Source organism: Aquarana catesbeiana, linkage group LG08 (genome assembly GCF_042186555.1).
Source record: "Aquarana catesbeiana isolate 2022-GZ linkage group LG08, ASM4218655v1, whole genome shotgun sequence".
NCBI classification, from domain to species: domain Eukaryota; kingdom Metazoa; phylum Chordata; class Amphibia; order Anura; family Ranidae; genus Aquarana; species Aquarana catesbeiana.
Window position 1 is genome coordinate 189,804,883 of NC_133331.1, and position 12,762 is coordinate 189,817,644.

At 45.5% G+C, this 12,762-nt stretch overlaps 1 protein-coding gene across 2 annotated transcripts in view; it reads right to left on the reverse strand.

Annotated features, from left to right (window-relative positions):
* The window catches only part of WAPL (WAPL cohesin release factor), a 219,129-nt gene that overhangs the window by 128,112 nt on the left and 78,255 nt on the right, over positions 1-12,762 (reverse strand). For both annotated transcript variants that reach the window (XM_073596726.1, XM_073596725.1), the window contains 2 exons: positions 8,711-8,820; positions 7,724-7,816 (listed from right to left, as the gene is read on the reverse strand). In XM_073596726.1, the coding sequence (XP_073452827.1) occupies positions 7,724-7,816; positions 8,711-8,820 (203 nt within the window). The remainder of the gene's footprint in view (positions 1-7,723; positions 7,817-8,710; positions 8,821-12,762) is intronic.

Here is a 12,762-nt window from a genome sequence, read left to right on the forward strand (position 1 = left end):
GGATTAAGAGACAGCAACTGGTTATGTGACTTTGACAGGTCAAGTGACCTCTTCCCAGCAACCCCCCCCCCCTTTCTCACTCAGCCAGCTTCAGATTCTAAAAGCCAGAGGAGCACAATTCACACTTGTAAAGCACCACTGTGCTTTATAAATGTGCTTTTGTTTTCCTTTATAAGTGGATCGTATAGTTTCAGACACAATCTGCCAGACCACAAATATTTACCAACAGCTGTGCAATGTGGGGCTTCACCTCAGTGCTTAATATTTTACTAGATTTACTAGATGATTTCATAGGCCCTCGCATAGGCAAGATAATGGAGAATTCACTGATGTGATCAGCTTATTTAACAAAATCTGATTGTTAATATGGCCTCAAAACATAAACTAGGTAAAGCATTAAACATGAAATAAAAAAAGTAAGTTATTAAGCCCAAGAGCTGAGAAGGTGTTAAATATTTAAGGAGGATCTCCACCCCAGAAAAAAAAAAATTAAAGTCAGCAGCTCCAAATACTGTAGATGCTGATTTTCCAAAAAAAATTACATTTACCTGTCTACGGACCCAGCACTGTCCTCACCCAGGCTGGTTCTACGCCAATCTTCGGGTCCCCAGTGCTGGCATGTTTATTGTGGGAAGCCAGCTGTGCAAGTGCGAGTCATGCTGCACTTTATGAAAGGGGAGGGGGGGTTGTAAAGCTGAAAGTGAGTCTAAAGTAAGAAGGTTATTTTACTTTCATGCATTGCATGCATGAAGATAAAAAAAATACTTCTGTGCTCGGCTCCTCCCTCCCCAACACTTGCCTGAGCCTGATGCTGATCCAGCGCTGTACACAGGTCCCTACTGCTGGCAAATCCTCAGAGGGGCCGAGCCACACTGGAATTGGGTGGAGGAGCCAGGCCGGGGACCAGAAAAGAGGACGACGACTGGGGCTGCTCTGGGTAAAATCATTACACAGAGCTGGTTAAGCATGACATGTTTGTTCTAAAAAATATAATATGTACAGGGCTCAAAATTTAAAGTCCTAAGCTACTAGCCAGGTCTCAGGGGGTTACTCGCCACCAGTTGCCCCACCCAACCCTTACCTGCCCCTAATCACGCCATCATAAATTATCTTATGAAACGACACTTAAATGTTTTATGCAGAAGTTACAAAAAAGCGGATTTTTAAAACAGCTTACCTGTAAAATCCTTTTCTTGGAGTACATCACGGGACACAGAGCACCATAATAATGACTATGTGGGTTATACGCTTACCTTTAGGTGATTGGACACTGGCAACCAATAGTAAGAAGGTTTCTCCCATATAACCCCTCCTATACGGGAAGTATCTCAGTTTTGTAGCAAGCAATGACGATCCCAGAAAGAGGGGAGAGGCCTCTGTGTCCCGTGATGTACTCCAAGAAAAGGGTTTTACAGGTAAGCTGTTTTAAAAATCCGCTTTTCTTTATCGTACATCACGGGACACAGAGCACCATAATAATGACTATGTGGGATGTCCTAAAGCAATGCACCTGAGGGGGGGGGGGGACACACAATATCCCTAAGCCCCAACGGGCCTGAGACTATAAAGCTGCCTGCAACACACTGTGACCAAAAACAGTCTCCTTTTGAGATCTCACATCCACCTGGTAAAACCCGGTGAACGTATGAACTGAAGACCAAGAGGCCGCTTTGCAAACCTGAGCCATAGACACCTGCTGGCGTACTGCCCATGATGCACTAATCCCTCTAGTGGAGTGTGCTTTTAAATCCCAAGGTGGAACCTTGCACTTTAATCCATACGCCTGGATAATAGTCTGGCGAATCCACCTGGATATAGTTGAACTTGTTGCCGGCTGTCCTTTTTTAGGACCCTCTGGCAAGACAAAAAAACAGTCAGTCTTTTGAAAGGGAGCTGATATTTTCAAGTAAACTTTGATCACCCTCACCACATCCAGTGAGTGAAGCGGCTTTTCCTCCCTAGTCTTAGGGTTTGGAAAAAAGGAAGGTAAAATGATATCCTGATTCAAATGAAATTTGGAAACCACCTTCGGTAGAAAATCCGGACGAGGGCGCATGACCACTCTATCTGGGTGAAGAATCAAAAAAGGTTCCTTGCAAGAAAGGGCGGCCAATTCTGACTCCCTTCTAGCCGATGTTATAGCCACCAAGAAAACCAATTTCCCGGTCAACAGGACAAAAGGAACATGCCTAATGGGTTCAAACGGTTGACTCTGTAAGGCTGACAGTACCAAATTTAGGTCCTAGGGACATAAAGGTGGTTTAACCGGCGGCCTCAGGTGTGTTACTCCCTTGACAAAGGTTCACACCAAAGAATGGGATGCAATTGGTCTTTGGAAAAAAAATGATAAGGCCGAAACCTGCCCTTTAATTGTCCCTAAAGCGAGCTGCAAGTCTACTCCTGCTTGGAGAAAGGCAAGAACTCTTCCAATCGTATACCTACGAGGGTTCCATCTCCTTTTATCACACCAAGAAATGTATGATTTCCAGACTCTAATAGATAGCTCTAGAAACTGACTTTCTAGCGTTTATCAAAGTAGACAAGACTGAACCCATAATACCACAGTCTTTCAATAGTCTGGTTTCAATAGCCAAGCCATCAAATTCAGCAACCCAAAAAGAAGGATGGAATATGGGTCCTTGAGACAACAGGTCTGGACGGCATGGAAGGACCAATGGGTCTCCTACTGCCAACTTCACAATCTCCGAGTACCAGGATCTGCGGGGCCACAAGGATCACCGGTTTTTGCTCCTCCTGTATTCTGCGTAATAAGTACAGCAGGATTTGGATCGGAGGGAAGGCATATATCAGAGAATACTGATCCCAAGGAACTACTAATGCGTCTATCCCGACAGCAAGCGGGTCCTTGATCCTGGAGACAAACCTGTCCAGCTTGGCATTGAATCTGGATGCCAGCAGATCCACATCTGGGGTCCCCCAGTATTGGCAGATCTGTAGAAAAACCTCGGGGTGCAGGGACCATTCCCCTGGCAACAATTTCTGGCGACTTAGGAAATCTGCCTGCCAATTGTTCCCCCCCCCCGGAAAAACACTGCCGAAAGGAACGGCACATTTTTCTGCCGAAGTCAATATATGGTTTATCTCTCTTTGGGCTGCCCGACTCCTGGTACCTGCCTCGTGGTTGATATATGCCACTACCGTGGAGTTGTCGGACTGGACTCTGACAGGAAGACCCCGCAATCTGGATGTCCAGAATCGCAGAGCCAGACGAGCTGCCCGAATCTCCAATATATTGATAGGCAGGGTCCTGTCTGGGACCATATTCCCTGAACAGACGCTTCCTCTAGGACTGCCCCCCAGCCGAGAAGGCTGGCGTCTGTGGTTACGACTTTCCAGGCTACCGGTGGGAAAGATTTCCCTCTTTTCAAATTGCTGGTTCTTAACCACCAAGAGGTTCCATAGAACCTGTGGAGATAGAACCATAGGCTGATCCAAGGTTCGAGCCGACTTGTCCCAGGCCTTTAGAATACTGCTCTGGAACACTCTGGAGTGGAACTGTGCACTGCGAATGGTGACACCATCTTGCCCAGTAACCTCATGCACAGCCGAATAGAAGGTGTTAGTTCTTTCTTCACCTTCTGGACAAGTTCCACTATGGAGGCGACCTTTAAGGGGGGAAGAAACACCTTTTCTTGGGCAGTGTCCAAGACCAGACCCAGATATACCAAGGCTTGGGTCGGACAAAGAGCTGACTTGTCCACATTTAGAATCCAACCTAGGCGATGAAAAACCTGTACTGTTCTTGACACGTTTTGAATGAGTATGGGGCGAGAGCAATCCCTTAGGAGAATATCGTCCAGATATCCTACTACAGAGACCTTTTGAGACCTTAGGGAAGCCAACACTGGGGCCAGAATCTTTGTGAAAACCCTAGGGGCCGTGGCCAGACCGAATCGTAGTGCCACGAATTGGAAATGACTGCCCTCTACAACGAAGCGTAGGAATATTTGATGTGGACCGAAGATCGGCACATGAAGGTACGCGTCCTTGATATCTATGGACGCTAAATAGTCTCCCTTTCTCAGGGATTTTATTATTGAACGAACCGACTCCATGTGGAAGGATCGGACGTCTACAAAGCGGTTGGGAGCCTTGAGGTCCAAAATGGGCCTTACTTCCCCATTTGGTTTCGGCACGGTGAATTGGTTTGAGTAAAACCCCTTGAATCTTTCCTCGTGCGGAACCTTTACAATTACCCCCTGCATCAGCAGATGCTGTAAAGCTAGGAATAGGCATCTTCTTTTCTCTGGATCCGACGGAACCCTTGAGCACAGAAACTGATTAGGGGGGATATCCCGGAAAGCTATTCTGTACCCGTAATTTACAGTGAAATGACCCATCTGTCTTGAACCAGTTCTTCCCAAGCCTCCCCAAACAGCCGAAGCCTGCCCCCAACCCGTGAGAGCGGGAGCGCCCCTTCACAAGGTAGACTTGGAGCTGGGCATGGGTGGCTTTTGGGTCCAGGGTTTCTTTTGACCCTGGGGTCTTTTAAAGCCAGACGGCTGAGGCCGTCGATACCGCTTAGGGGAAGAAGCACTAGGTCCTGGAGCATTGGGAATTTTATAAGAGGGTTGCTTCCCTTTCTTTTTAATAGGGAGTAGGGCACTCTTTCCTCCCGAGATCTTTTGGATATATTTATCCAGATCCTCGCCAAACAAGCGCTCTCCATGGAATGGAAAGGCTGCGAGTAGCCTTTTACATGGCATCTCAGCAGACCAGTTCTTTAGCCACAAGACTCTGCGCATATGGATTGACAGTAACGCAAAACGAGATATCTGTTGAATTGAGTAATTCACTGCGTCTACTGCAAAACATAGGGCATGAGGAATCTCCGACAATTCCTCGGCAGATTCCTCCTGGCAAGGTATGTTCTTTACCAACCTTTTAAAGCGATCCTTTAGGGATTGGCAAATCCCAATAGCTGCAACCGCTGGCTGAACTGCTGCACCAGCCACGAAAAGGAGGCTTTTAATAAGGACTCTAGCTTTTTATCAGCCGGATCCTTAAATACCTGGGCATTATCCACTGGACAGGTTAAACTTTTATTTACTGAAGATATGGCAGCGCCCACCAAAGGTATCCCCTATTTCTTCCTGAACTTCTCCTCCATAGGATATAAGACAGAAAACCTTTTTGGAGGTAAGTATATCCTGTCAGGGTGCTCCCAGTCCGCGTAAACCACCTGCTCCAGTAACGGATGCAAAGGGAACGCTTGGGAAATGTGCTGAGGTCGCAAAGATCCCAAAGCAGAACAGGAGAGTCCAGACTCCTGAACCGGGGGATAACTTAAACCTAATCCGTACCATCTCAATTAGAGATTGGATAAACAATTTTTGGGAATGGGAGGCTGAAATTGGCTCTTCAGAGCCAGAGTCCTCAGCCGAGGATTCTTCAGCCTCTCCTTCATTCCCAGTCTTTTATGACCACCTCTTCCAAATCCTCCGCCCATTCTGGTTTCAGACCACCTGGACCCATCTGGCTATAAGAGTCCTGGTGCTTTGTGACTCTCCACTTGGCCCAGGCTCAGGGGAGGGAGATCTATTACGCTTCCTCCCCCCCTGTGTTACAGAGGCAATCATGCCAGCTATTTTGCCCTCAAGGCCCGCTAAGGCAGATGCCAAATCATCCTTTGTAACATAAGCCGAGGCAGGTATATTGGTAGTGGCCACTATGCCTGACAAATGCAATGGCTCATCCAGGCCAGATGCCGCAGGTCTTTCAGGAGAAACTGAGGCTGCATCAGCATGGGGTTGGTCTCCTGTTTTTAGAGGAGGGACTCTTACCCCTGTGCTTGCCTTGTTCCCTATACCTCGTTTTCTGGAAGACATTGCTTACACACGAGGAAGAAAATGAGTACTCCCCACAAACTACAATCAGCCTTCAACCTGTCACCACTGTTTTCAAGACCTCCAGACTCACGTGCCCAAATATCGCTCTGTGTTGCCACGCGCACGCCAGGAGCTCCATCCCTATAGAGCGTTAGCCAGAGAGTGAACGCGCGCATCAGCGTGATCAGCGGCATGCCCACCGCATGCGCCGTCCTGACGTACGCGGCGCAACTGCGACGCGCACAACGACGGCGCGCACACACTCGCCAGTACTCAAATGCGCGCCAAAAACGGCCATCTGTAATCCCAGACACAGGCTTAAGGTTTACCAGCAGTTTCAAAGGGAAAAAAAAAAATTATATATATATATATATTTTTTTTTTCCCTTTGAAACTGCTGGTAAACCTTAAGCCTGTGTCTGGGATTACAGATGGCCCCAAGCAGCAGGGCCTGTCTTACCAGGCCCAATCTTCCCCCATCACGGCGGTTAGTGCCTCTAAGGACCTTCAGGGACCGGGTCCCCCATATTTTGGGGTCCACACCCCTGGACCTGTAAAGCACCCTTTCTGGTTTACCTTGGGCAAGACTGACCAGGAATACCAACTTAACAAGGGTCCAGCGCCTATATAGGACACATTACAAGCAACACCTCGTTCTTGAACCGAGGTTCGGGTACCATACACTTTAGCTTGGTTAAGCCATCCGAATGAATCCGCTTATAACGTCCTCAGTGGGACATTTTTAAAGAAATTTGAAGAGCTTCTACAGCCATGACCATCACCTTCAAGACACTGGCGAAAAAACGGAGGTACTTCTGGTATAGGAGGGGTTATATGGGAAGAACCGTCTAACTATTGGTTGCCAGTGTCCAATAACCTAAAGGTAAGCGTATAACCCACACAGTCATTATTATGGTGCTCTGTGTCCCGTTATGTATGATAAAGAAATACATTTTAACAACAACTTTATCAGTTCCCCTCAGCACAGCCTCACCAGTGCCCATCAATGCAGCGTGCCCTGTGCCCCCCATTGCAGCCTCACCGTGCCTCCCATCGCAGCCTCACCGTGCCTCCCATCGCAGCCTCACCGTGCCTCCCATCGCAGCCTCATCGTGCCCCCCATTGCAGCCTCACCGTGCCACCCCCCTTGCAGCCTCACCGTGCCACCCCCTTGCAGCCTCACCGTGCCCCCCATTGCAGCCTTACAGTGCCCCCCATTGCAGCCTTGCCAGGGCGGAGGAAGTGAGAGGGGTGGCTGGATCATGACTGGAGTCAGAGGAGAGCCGCGGGATCACCGAGCGGTAAAACACGCTGTAACAGTTTACATTAAAACTGTCTCAGATCTGCTCACGCTCACACAACCCCGCCTCCTCCAAACCCCACGCCTGTAATAGACAGAATGCATCCCAGCATTGGACCCGTGTTCTGTCTATTATAGGTGCAGGGTTAGGAGGAGGCGGGGCTGTGTGAGAGTGAGCAGAGCGGAGACAGTTTCAATGTAAGCTGTTACAGCGTGTTTTACCGCTCAGTGATCCCACGGCTCTCCTCTAACTCCATGCACTCTTCCACCGGGAGAATGGCTCCCGGTCAACCCCGCCCTCCGGCAGTGCTCGCCCCCCACTCCAGGCAATCCAGCTCCTCGCCAGCCCTCATTTTCCACTCGCAATTTGAGGGCTGCTATATATCTAAATAAATATATAAAACCTGTTTTGCCTTTACGATCACTTGAACTTTTCTTTTTGGGTCAAGTTCCACTTTATGTAAAAGTCGAAAAAGAAAGCCCGGTCATTTTTGGGAGTTACTTAAGCATATTGTGTTGCAGTATATACCTTTCTATGTGGTAATTCATATAGGCAATGTTATAAAAGTACTTACTGGTGCAGACTGAGCTTTTAGAACTGGTAAAGCTGGGAGCTCAGACTCTGGCTGGTTCCAGTGTCTTGCGTTATAGACAGCTTTTGTTGGAGACTGAAAGAAATTTAAAATATGAAAAAATTTTAAACATAAGATTTAAAGTTACTAATATAAACAATTTAATATACTAATATAACATATTTAAATTACCAGCATAACAATTTAGTAATTCAGGACTAGCTACACTAGCACTAAGCATTTTTGATTGCAGTCAATTGAAAGACATTTCCTGGGCTTCTAAAAATGCCTCCTCCTGAAGTAATACATAATGGAAAAGTGAGGGAAGAAAAGCTTGAAAAAAAAGCTCCCACCAAAGTTTCAACACTGAGTGACTTTATCACAGAGACTGGGTGGTTTGAATGCACATACTTTTTGAGAGCACAAGATAAAGTAGAACTTCACCTGAAAAGGGAAGTTGCGTTCATCATTCTCCTCTCGCTATTGTGAAAGTTTTTTTTTTTGTCGGGGAGTGGATATTTCTGACAGGTACCCGCTACTATTCTGCTTGCCTAAATGAGTAAAGTCGAAGTATAATCTTGTTTGTGTGGATTAAGAAATGTGTTAAGTTCAGCCCGCTGGCTAACTGAACCATGTATGGCCAAGCTTTAGATTCTGTCACCCATATTCAACTCAGAATAAGCCCACCAATATTGTGCATTTACTTGAATTGCTAGAGCATGAGAGTGAGAATCTCTCCCAATTAGGGCTTACCATCGATAATACTACAACTACTACTAAATACATCAACCACAGTAAACCATGAATATTCAGGAGGAAAAAAATAAAAAATAAAGGAGTGAAAATTTGCTGTACAAAAAACTAAAAAAATACAGACAAGTCTCTACGCAGATTAAAATAAAAAAAAAAACAAAAAAAAACAAAATCAGTACAAACAATAAGGATGTCTATATACAGCTAACAAGAGTATTAGGAGGAGAGAGATTTTACCCGTTTGGGTCCACTGAATATCTTTCGAGCTGCATCTCTGCTTTTATCTCCTGGTCTACTTGCAGGCTTTTTGAAGACTTCAGGCATAGCATACAGATCGTCTTCAGACTCTAGAGTATTTCAAAACACAAAGTTCATAATACAAATGCAAAGGAAAAAAAAAAGTACATAGAAGGCATTAAGACACATAACATATCTATGGAATAGAGCAAAACTAAAATCGCCTGCTGTCGGAACACCCTGCCATTAGAACACACTGATCAGTATTGTCGGCTATAGCCGGTGGCACCGATTGTTCGGGAACAATCCAACAGGCTGGTTGTATACAAGCCCCCCCTCGATCCTCAATGTCCACGAGAGCCTTGGCTCTCAATCACATTCAGTGGGCCAATTAGGAAATGGAGTGGTTGGGGCCGAGCCACGGCTTTGTGTGTGAATGGACACCCAGAGCCGTGGCTCGGGAGTGCACCTGCTTGGGTGCCCCCACAACAAGCTTCTGGCTGTGGGGGGAACCCTGCAGGAGGGAGGGGCCAGGAACGGGGGCATGGTACCCAGGAAGAGGAGGATTCGGGCTGCTCTGTGCAAAACCATTACACAGAGCATGTAGGTATAACATTTTTTTTTTATATAAAATAAACACAAAAACAAGAGAAAATATTGTCTTACTCATGGTCCAATTCCCTTCTCCTCTCATACACACTAAGCATGTATCGCATACACATGGATAATCTTTGATACATTTTCATTTATATATTCGATTGTGCTATATTGATAATTATTTGAATACTATTGCTTGCATTTTTGACATGAGGGGGTCATTTCAGCATGGTCAGAGTTTTCTGTCACAGTATTATTTTATAGACTTGTCTTTTAGCGACTGCAGCTCATTGGTTTTCATTATTTATCATTTATTTGTTCATTTGTGTGTCCAGTTGGCACAGGTTCCTCATATCCTTTTTGATGCATGGCCACCTTAACTCAAAGATCACTAGCGAGTTGACCTTTAGAATGAACTTTAAAATTTGTCTCAACACGGTTTTTATTAGTATTCAAAGTCAAGAGAGTCCATTTATGTTTTTAAATGGAGGAAAACACAGCAACAAACAGAAAAGAGGGACCACTCCCTGCAAAAGAATATTTATAAAGTGGAACTCCAGGAAAAAAAATTCAAGTTATACTTAACGGTAACTTGTTTTCCAAGAGTCTTTCAGGACAGCACCTGAGTGGCTCCACCCAATTAGGAAACACCAACTCCATCAAAAAGGAGGCTTCTCCCCACAGCTCGTCAAATGTAGAGCATCTCCAGCCCCAGCTGGAACACATAATCAGAATATGGTTAGTCAAACAAACAAGAAAAGGGTGGGTCGTTTGCTGTCCTGAAAGACTCTTGGAAAACAAGTTACCAGTAAGTCCAACTTGAATTTGCCCTAAAAGTATTTCAGGACAGCACCTGAGAGGATAAATTGAGACTTACCAACTAAAGAGAGACACCAGCCTGCAGGACCTTTCTGTCAAATGCCTGATCACCGGCTGACAGAAGATCCAGTCTGTAATGACAAACGTTAGGTAAGTTGACCACGTAGCCGCCTTACAAATTTGATCTGGGGTGGCACCAGCTTTTTCTGCCCATGTAGTGACCACAGCTCTAGTAGTGTGCTCGTATTCCCAGTGGGGGAGACAAACCCATCTGGGAATAAGTTTCCGAAATAGCTGATTTTAGCCATCTAGCAATTGACCCCTTTGATGCTTGGTGGCCCTTTCTGTTGCCAGAAAAAAGAAGAGTCAGAAGACCTAAAGTCCCTTGTTACTTTCAAGTAATGTAATAAAATTCTTCTTACATCTAAGTTAGGGAATAAATTCTCCTATTTTCCAGAAGGATTTAAACAGAAAGTTGGGAGGATGATTGCCTGCGACCTGTTATAAACTGATGCTACTTTTGGCAAAAAACCCCAGCTCCATTTTAAGTACAATCCTGTCTGGGTAAATTAACAAAAAAGATTCCTTTACTGATAGAGCGTGTAGTTCACCGACTCTCGTTGTGGACGTAACCGCAACTAGGAATAGTTTTGAGTTAAATTCTGTAATGGTTCAAAAGGATCTTTTGTGAAGGCTTGCAAAACTACTGCCAGGTCCTATTCAGGACAATGTTTAGAAGGAGCTGGTCTGGACCTAGTAAGTGCCTTAAAGAATCTTGTAACCAAAGGAACTGAAGAAATTGGCCTTTCTAAGTATACTCCCAGGGCAGTCACTTGCACTTTAAGAGTACTAATTGCAAGACCTTAGTCCGCGCCATTTTGTAGAAATTCCAAAACCGACAATGTCTTCTACAGTTCGGTTTGACGAACGACACCAAAAGTTGTACTCTCCAAACTTTAGCGTAAATATCTCTAGTTACTTTCTTTCTACTGGCGAGTAAAGTGGCTACTAGAGGCTCTGACAATCCTTTGTTCCTTAACAGCTGCTCCTCAGATACCAGGCGGTGAGGCTTAGTCTGGCTATATCTGGGTGGTATACCGGGCCTTGAAGTAGTAAGTCCTGTCTGAGAGGAAGCTGTCAGAATAGTTTGACTGTCATTTGTAGAATGGAGGAATACCAGGCTCTTTACGGACAGAACGGAGTGATCAGAATTACTTACACTTTTTCCTTTTGTATTTTCCTTAATACCAGTGGAATTAGGTGAAAAGGGGGGAAACATAGCCCAGATGAAAGTTCCAGGGATGTGCTAAGGCATCTATCCCTAGTGAGCCGCTGTCTCAGTGCAGAGAAAATAACTGAGGGAGCTGAGAGTTTTCTTTTGATGCAAACAAGTCCACTTGTGGACGCCCCCACATCCTGGTGATCAATGAAAAATTCAGGAAGAAGAATGGGGCTTGAATCCAGAAATATTTTCATCTGCTCAAGAAGTCTGCTACTTTGTTTAGCATGCCTTTGAGATGCACTGCTATCGGGGAGAGTAAATAATTCTCTGCCCACTCCAGGATTTCCTTTAACAGCAATAGAAGAGCCTTGCTCCTTGTGAACCCCTGTTTGTTCAGGTATGCCATGGTAGTGCCATTGTCCAATAGAATCTGCACATGGGACCCTTGGAGATTTGGAGAGAAGCTTTTAACTCCCTCCAGTTTGCAGACCTTCCTGCTTCGGATCGGGACCAAAATTTCCTGTTCTATACTTTGATCCCAATGGGCCCCCAACCCCAAATGTTGGAGTCTGTTGTGACTCTTTTTTCAGTAGGGAAAGACCATAGTAAGCGCTTTGACAAAACTGACTTCTGCACCATCAAAGGGTCTTCTTGACCCTGGCGGGGAGCTTTACTTTTGTGTCCAAGGTTTCTGGGCTGTGATCCCAAACCTTTAAGAGAAAACTCTGGAGGGGCCTGAAATGGAGCCGCGCCCATTGAATGGCCAGCATTGTCAAAGTTAAGGTTCCCAGGGCTGACATAACCTGATTGATATCTCCTGGTTTGTTAGTAGCCTGGCTACTACACTCATAACTTTGTTTTTTTCTTCTGGAAGAAAAAAACCTTTGTTCTACAGAATCTATTTGATAACCTAGAAACTGAACTGGATTGAAATTTGATTTTTGAAGGTTCACAATCCAGCCCAAGGCTGCCAAATGACTGCGGGCCTTGGCCAGGTCTACCTGCAATTTTTCTCTGAAAGGAGCAAAGAGGTCGTCCAGATAAGGGATTACCGCAATTCCCAGCAGACGGAAAGGAGCGAGAGCTTCCGCCATTATTTTTGTGAAAATTTGTGGGGTGGATGAAAGACCAAAAGAGAGGGCCTTGAAATGTAGATGCAGCACCTGCTTCTCCATATTTATTTCCAGCCTTTAGAACTTTTGAGACTGAGAGGCGGCTATAGGCACATGCAGTTACGCATCTCTTAGATCGATTGATGCCATGAAGCATCCCTTGATTAAGAGATTTCTGATTGAAAAGACTAAGTGCATGCGGAATCTCCTGTATCGGACTGACCTGTTTAAAGGTTTTAAGTTGAGAACGAGACAAAAGCTTCCCGACGGTTTCTTTACCAGGAAAATACAGCAATAGAAAC